General features: G+C 40.1%; 1 protein-coding gene across 1 annotated transcript; it reads left to right on the forward strand.

The window, feature by feature from the left end:
- Positions 1-74: 74 nt before the first annotated feature.
- On the forward strand, positions 75-5,374 carry LOC137874829 (arf-GAP domain and FG repeat-containing protein 1-like). The gene is made up of 8 exons (XM_068713798.1): positions 75-92; positions 810-1,167; positions 1,932-2,004; positions 2,146-2,189; positions 2,418-2,507; positions 3,264-3,383; positions 3,947-4,017; positions 4,169-5,374. The coding sequence occupies exons 1-8, from the start codon at positions 75-77 to the stop codon at positions 4,214-4,216; spliced, it is 822 nt and encodes a 273-aa protein (XP_068569899.1). The 3' UTR covers positions 4,217-5,374.
- Positions 5,375-6,944: the final 1,570 nt, after the last annotated feature.

Raw genomic sequence — 6,944 nt, forward strand, 5'->3', positions numbered from 1 at the left:
GGACACAGCTGTAATCCCACGATACACACTGACGTCCCCGAAGTCTTCCAGGAAGTTCAGGCACGTTTGCAAAGATGGCTTCCTATCTGGATGTGTGTGATCACATCCCAAAGACATGCAGCTGACTTTAGCATGCTTTATACCCTCAGATAATCTCTATCAAGTCAAGTCTGGTCTGGTTTCTGTCACAGACTCCTCCACTGAAAGAGAAGGACAAGCTGGATTTAGATAAAAAAAAAAAAAAATTATGTGTATTCCCATGCTAACACTTTTGGCTGATGCTAGCATGCTTTGTGGCTAATGTTTGTGGAAAGCTTGCTACCTGCAAAGACCTTAATTTCCTGCCTTTGTTACCGTCGAACAATTGTATTTTCGTGGTTGGTGCTTTGAAAACGATCCAAGAAGTTGTTGCTGTGCTAATCCTCGTAGCATGGAAATGTCAAAATAGCATGAGAGCAACCGCTTTATTTTCCTTTTTATTTTTGTCCATGTGAATGATAATTTGATTTCTACAATGGTGCATAACAACATGTGCTGTCATGTAATCAGATTAAAGTCCGTGAATTGATCTGGATTAAGCGTGATATAACCAATAGTATTCCTTAATTAGAAAAGCTCACCTCAAGGTCCATTTAGCAGCTGTTTAGTAGCTTTCAATTGGATCACATGATCTTCCTGAGCAGGTGGAGTTTACACAGTTGACATGGAATTTTAGGGCACTTTAAGGACTTTTCATCCATGTAGTCACTTGATGTAGTTAGATTATTCTGCCTCTTAATGACTAGTATCACCAGGATTAAGTATTTTAGCTTTGTATCTTTATACAAACCTGTAGAATTAGTTGTGTGTACGTTAGTTTTGGGGAATTGCGACAGCTCTCCTCCTCTGTCTTTGCACTGAAGCTCAGTCTGGTTTCCTCAGGTCGTACGGTATCGGCCTCGGGGACCTCGGGGCCCTTCAGGGCCTTCCCCAAGTCTCTCAGCGTGGACTTCGGAGGTCTGACCCATCCTCATCAGCAGCCTCTGCCCCACTCTCTGTCCCAGCAGCAGGCCGGAAGTGTCGGCCAGACGACGCCGACGCCGCCGGTCGCTGGCTCCAACCCGCAGGACCGATACGCTGCGGTGTCGCATCTGGACAGCTGCTTCTCTGACCCGCCGACGGTCACAGGTAGGAAAACATTTGAGTTTGTGAGAAGATAGATGCTCCTTCTTCTCTCGTTACATCTTTCAGAAATTAAGCTAATGAAGGCAGAATGCATTTTATTCTTCTACGTTTCAGATGTCCTTTTTTGCAGTTCCATTTGACTTAATTTTGAGTTTGAGGAATTGCACTTGCAATGGAGTGTTGTACATTGTTGTACTGGCACGTCTTCCACCACTATGTAATAGATAGATGGAGAGGGAGAGTTGGAGTGTGTGTGTGTGTGTGTGATGCAGATTGTCACTGCCAGCTCAACAAGGTTGCATAACATCCTCACACCGAATGCCAAGGCTTTAAGCAGCTGAATTATACTCCCTGTGTTTGCTCCAGATCGTTTAAAGGACCTCGTTGATGCATTTTTACCATCCGCTGTATTAGTCCAATAACCGAGGCGGAGGTTTTTTAATGCATAGGATACACGCGAGGAGCCTCTCGAAGCTTCCTACGAGAAGCTTTGTTGTTTTCCGCCTTCATCACAGCCGCCCCTGCCTTTCAGAGAGAGGACGGTTATTGATTTTCTGCCCCGGCTCACTTTAATTCACTTCAAGCTGAGCGCAGAGACGCTATTTTATTCAGGAGGTTTGTAATGCTTTCCTTCTTCTGATGGCTCATGAGCTTAGGATCAGCTTTTTGACCTCTTTTTTTTTTTTTTTGCAATCTTTCCTCACATTTGGAGATAATAGCGCTTGATCTCATTAGAGTCATGGTCCGTGTGAAATGCTTGTTCGCAGCTCCACCTGGTGGTCCGCCGCAGTACAACGCCATCTTCGGCAGCAGGCCCTCGTCCAGCTCCACTCCTGCCAGGTAGAGAAAATCAGTCAAATCAGCTTCTGTTTAACGTGACAGCTTTTTTTTTTTTTTCTTTCTTTAATTCCCTGAGTGTGCAGCTCCTTTTTAAGAGTTCATGTTCTGATCGACTTTTTTTTTCTGCTTCTCCCTCCCCAGTTCCCCCGGCGTCGACACAGTCTCCAGCTCCCAAACCTTTGCGAGTGAGTACCGAGCACGAACCGCTTCGATCCCTCCTGCTAACCTGTCCTCATTCAGCTGCCTCATGTTTTAAAGCCAACGCTCCTAATTAGGATGCATCCGTGTGACTCGGAGCAGTGTTGGTTTGAATAGACAGGAATGCACTCTGTTAACCCCTCACACTGTGAATTATCTCCCCCGTCTCTTCTGCCCCCCCCCCCCCCCCCCCCCCCCCCCTCTCTCTGTCTCAGATTTCCCAAACCCATTCAGCTCCAGCTCCGCTTCTTCCCAGCAGCCCGTCGCCCTCTCCCCCAGTAACCCCTTCAGCAACGCATCAGGAGGTGAGACTCGGGTTCAGGGGTCATTCAGACGTTACTCTGCCGCTGACTTTTTTTATTGTGGGGAATGGTCACTTCTTACCATGTTATACAAAAACATGGTGGTGAATACAGTGACTTTATCATCAAAGGTTGTGATTTTAGAGAAAGGGCTTTGTGTTCATGGGGTTACTTTAATGATACAATCCAGATTCTGTATGTAGAAAGTCTTGTTATTCTTATAAACATAAAAAAAAGTCGTTAAGATTGAGCTTTTTCTCAACCTGGAGGTTAAAGGAAAAGTACAAAGTTTAATGTTTAGTTTAGAGTTGAGACTATTATTTTTCTTCACCGATTAGTCGATCGTCAAGAAAATTAAAACGGCAAGAATTTGGATAATAGATTCATTATTTCAGCGGCTTAATAAACTAAATATTTGCTGCTTTTGTGTGTTTGATATTATTTTAAATTAAACATCTTGTTGCAACTAACAAATAGAATACAATGCAATTGTATATATTTTTCAAAAGAAGCAATAAAACAATATATTCAGTGACATGTGCAGAAATCAAGTGTTGTATAATTTATTGCTCTTCTTGCAGCTTTGTATTTTTTTATCATAACATAACAATATGTGTTGGTGTATGCAGTTTGCATACTAATTGTGTCTCCTCTGGGGCTTCATATGAAATGCAGAAGCTAACAGGAAAGCATTCCTCTTCTCATGGATCTCTTGGCTCTTTCTGATCTCGCTGTATGTGGGTGCATCTTGTTCTCCAGGTGACTCCAGTGCATTCGTCACCTCGCCCACCTCCGTCTTTCCTCCGTCTGCCTCCTTCCCAGCACCCAACACCCAGAATGCATTTCACCATGAGTCAGCCAGCAACCAGGAAGCCAACGGTAAAGCTTTTTTAAATATTTGTTTTATTTATCAGAGTCCAATATTTTGTGTGTTTTAACACTGCCTTCTTATTTGCAGAGAAGAGTGTGTCAGTGTACTGTTTGGGTTTATTAATGGCAAACAATGATGTGTTGACGTTTTGAATTTGTACATCAATTATACTCGTAGTGAATTAAAGTTTATTCTAAAACTTCAAATATAGTATTTAACAAAACATTTTAAATAATAATGCAATCGGCATGGGAGAACAAAAGCCTAATTCATCACGGTCCTGTTTTGGATTAAACAATCAAATGCACACTTCACTGATCCGTTTATCATTTTGAATAAAAGTAATTGGTTTCAAAGCAAGAAATCATTATCCTACAAAAAAAGAAAAAGCCAAATAAAAAAGTAATATGAAATTAAATAATCCGACAAGAAAAAAGACATCCCATTGAGCCATCACTAGAGTAGAATAAAGTCTGCTTCTATTGCTGCTGTAGTATCCCAGGCTAAATGACAGCCATGTATTTAATAATCATGATATATCTGAGCATCTGTCCCGCTTTGTGTGTTTCAGGTTTCGCCTCCTTCCCTGCGCCCGACTCTCAGCCCAAAGTCCCTCGGCCGATGTCGGTGAACCCGTTTACGGTGCGTTCACTGCCTCACGAACAAGTGCCACCAAGTGCACTTCACTGGGGGAATAAAAGAGGGGCTTATTTGTATTTTTGTTTTTCTTCAGGAAGTGTAGTAAAAAGTCCTCTCCGCTTTTTCTCACCCTTGCCTCTCTTGTCCTTTTCAGGGGAACGTTTACCCCAGTCGAGGGACGTCGCGAAACCCTTTCATCTGACTCCCCCCTCCTCCCCCCTCCCCTTACTTCACCCACCCATTTGTCTCCCTCTGGGAACCCGAGAGAGAAGTGAACTTAAGGAGTCGCTGCCATTTCAATGCCTCCTGAGTGTTGTCACCCTCTGGGGGAGGGTTTGACGTTCCCCCATCTCCTCTCTCTCTCTCTCTCTCTCTCTCTCTCTCTCTCTCTCTCTCTCTCTCTCTCTCTCTCTCTGTGTTTACGTGTTTGTAGGAGGCAAAAAAAAAAAAAAAAAGTGTGAATGTAATTATGTGTGTGTGTGTGTGAGAGATCGGTCGCCTGCCGTGTTTGTACCACATGACATTACGTCAAAAGGTGTTAGTGTGCCGGTAGACGCCAACCTCAGGGCTCAGTGGGAGTCACGAGTAAACTACTTTTTTTTAATTTTATTGCAGAAACCCACATATATGACACACACATACATGTCGCTGCTGCTACTTTGCTTTCATCTCCTGCTTAAAAAGTGCAACTAAACAGCCCCGCCAGTGAACGCATCAGCGTTGTGTCCTGGTTTTTAAAAAAAACAACAGAAAAAACAACAACAAAAAAGTCTCTCAGTTGTCCAAAGGAAGAGCCAGTTGAGACTCTGCATCACGAGTTTCTACAGAGGGTCATAAACAGCCTTAACAGCCTCCTGATGCATGTGAATTAGCTTTTCTATGTGATGGGTGTGGGGGACATATTTGCATTGGTCACTGTTTATTTTATTATTTTATTTTTAGGTCATCCTTTTGCAGGATAATCTATGTTTTTTCCACTTCCTAGGCTGCATGCGCTTAGAGGGCTAAAAGGAGATACTACTGAATGTAAAAAAAAAAAGAAAAAAAAGAAGCTATTTCAGAATTACTTAAATGTGTGTATACATATATATATATATATATATATATATATATATATATATATATATATATATATATATATATATATATATATATATATATATATATATATATTAAAAAAAAAAAAACTTCATGGCTTCATGTTCCGGACCAAAATGTTTCTCGGTTGTTCTTTTTTTTTTCGGTTTGACATTGGAGGCAAAGTTATTTTCCCTTATTTTGCCAAAAAGAAAAAGAGAGATTCATGTGTCTTTGTAATGACAAGTATTCATGTTCATAAAATCAGTTTGTTGCTTCTTAACACAGTTTGGAGTGTTTCTTTTTATGTGTTTTTATGGTTCATCTATAATAACTTTCAAACCGAAAATACAAGCATGAAATGAGAAAATATTCTTAGTTCTTGAGCGTAATAGAAGCTTTTATTTTGAAAGGCTGTAGTGACTTATTCTAACAGCAGAGGGCGCTTGATACCTACTCTCTTCTGACCTCGTGCACAAGGTTACTTTTGGATGCATATTGCATAACAACATACATACTGCATAAGCGTGCAGTACAAAGATAGAAACCCTTCCCAGCTTTCAGCATGACTATTAATAGAGCATTTTTAAAAGATTCATTGACATATAAAATTAAACTAAATCGAAAACATGCATGTTATTGATATTATTCGATGGGCTTTCTCTCAGACATGCACCAGTGAGAGATGGAGGTTTCACTGCTCAGCCAGAGAGTCGAGAAAAAACCCCACAACAGATCAAAATCATACTCAGACTGTCTGAGTGGCACAAACATGGCGTCTACAAATGCCTCGTTTATTACATTACAGCAGCTTGTGTAGCATTTAGTAAACAATAACATAAAAACGACTGTATTCCCACAGGGTGTACTGGTTTCACTATTAAACCTAGATTTGAAATATGCTCATGCGTAATGTTTCCATTTCAATGGCTTAACAAGTTGAGCTGATGTATAAAACGTATGAACTCAGGACAGAGGTTTGATTTTTTTCCAAACAATAAATAGAACAGGATGAACTCATGGCAGAGCCAATACTGAAATCCTACTCCACACACTGGAAGTGTTGCTACCTTCACGTGCTGTAGGAAACATTAATTGTTACTTGAGTGAGCCTCGGTTAAAACTCCCAAGATGCAATACAATTCACCTCCTAGCGCCTCAAGAAACAGGTACAAATGGAAAAAAGAGCGAATGGAAACTAAATAGATAAAATCAGAGAATGCATAGAGAAATTAAAAAGCTACATTACATAAATTATATTACAATGTAATATGACTTTGGAAAATATACATTTGTAAAAAAAAAAAAAAAAAAGTTAAGTTGTGTCACAAACAAAGCTTCACTAAATACAGAAAAAGTAAAAATGTAAGAATACAGGAAGCAACAAGACCTGGTGGAGATGAAGTTCATTTATTTTTGTGCTAACATGGTGACTTATTTCTAAAAATAATAATTGTCTTATTTTAGTGGTGTGAATATAGCAGGTCCCCCCAAAACAAATCAGCCCAGGGCAGTTTCTGTTATTAAACCGGACTCTTCTCCTTCCAAGCACAAACTCGTGACATCACGGTCACTACATAGTTTTTCATTTATCACTATTAATTCAATATTTTTCATCTTTTCATCCAGTACTGTTAATTATTGCTCATTACGTGTGGATTTTTGTTGTTTATTGTTATCATTATATTGCATCTCACTGTAGATCTCTGTGGTACAGTTTAAACAGTGTACATACATTTCTACAGTTTACATACATAACTGTGTCTGTATAGATTCACTCATTTGTTCTTCCTGTAGTTTTAGTTCAATTTGTAGTTAAGATTTTCGTTATATATAATTATCCTATAGTTGTT

The sequence above is a fragment of the Cebidichthys violaceus genome, unplaced genomic scaffold, assembly GCF_023349555.1.
Source record: "Cebidichthys violaceus isolate CVI_PGR_0920_01 unplaced genomic scaffold, fCebVio1.0.p SCAF_19, whole genome shotgun sequence".
Taxonomy (NCBI): Eukaryota; Metazoa; Chordata; class Actinopteri; order Perciformes; family Stichaeidae; genus Cebidichthys; species Cebidichthys violaceus.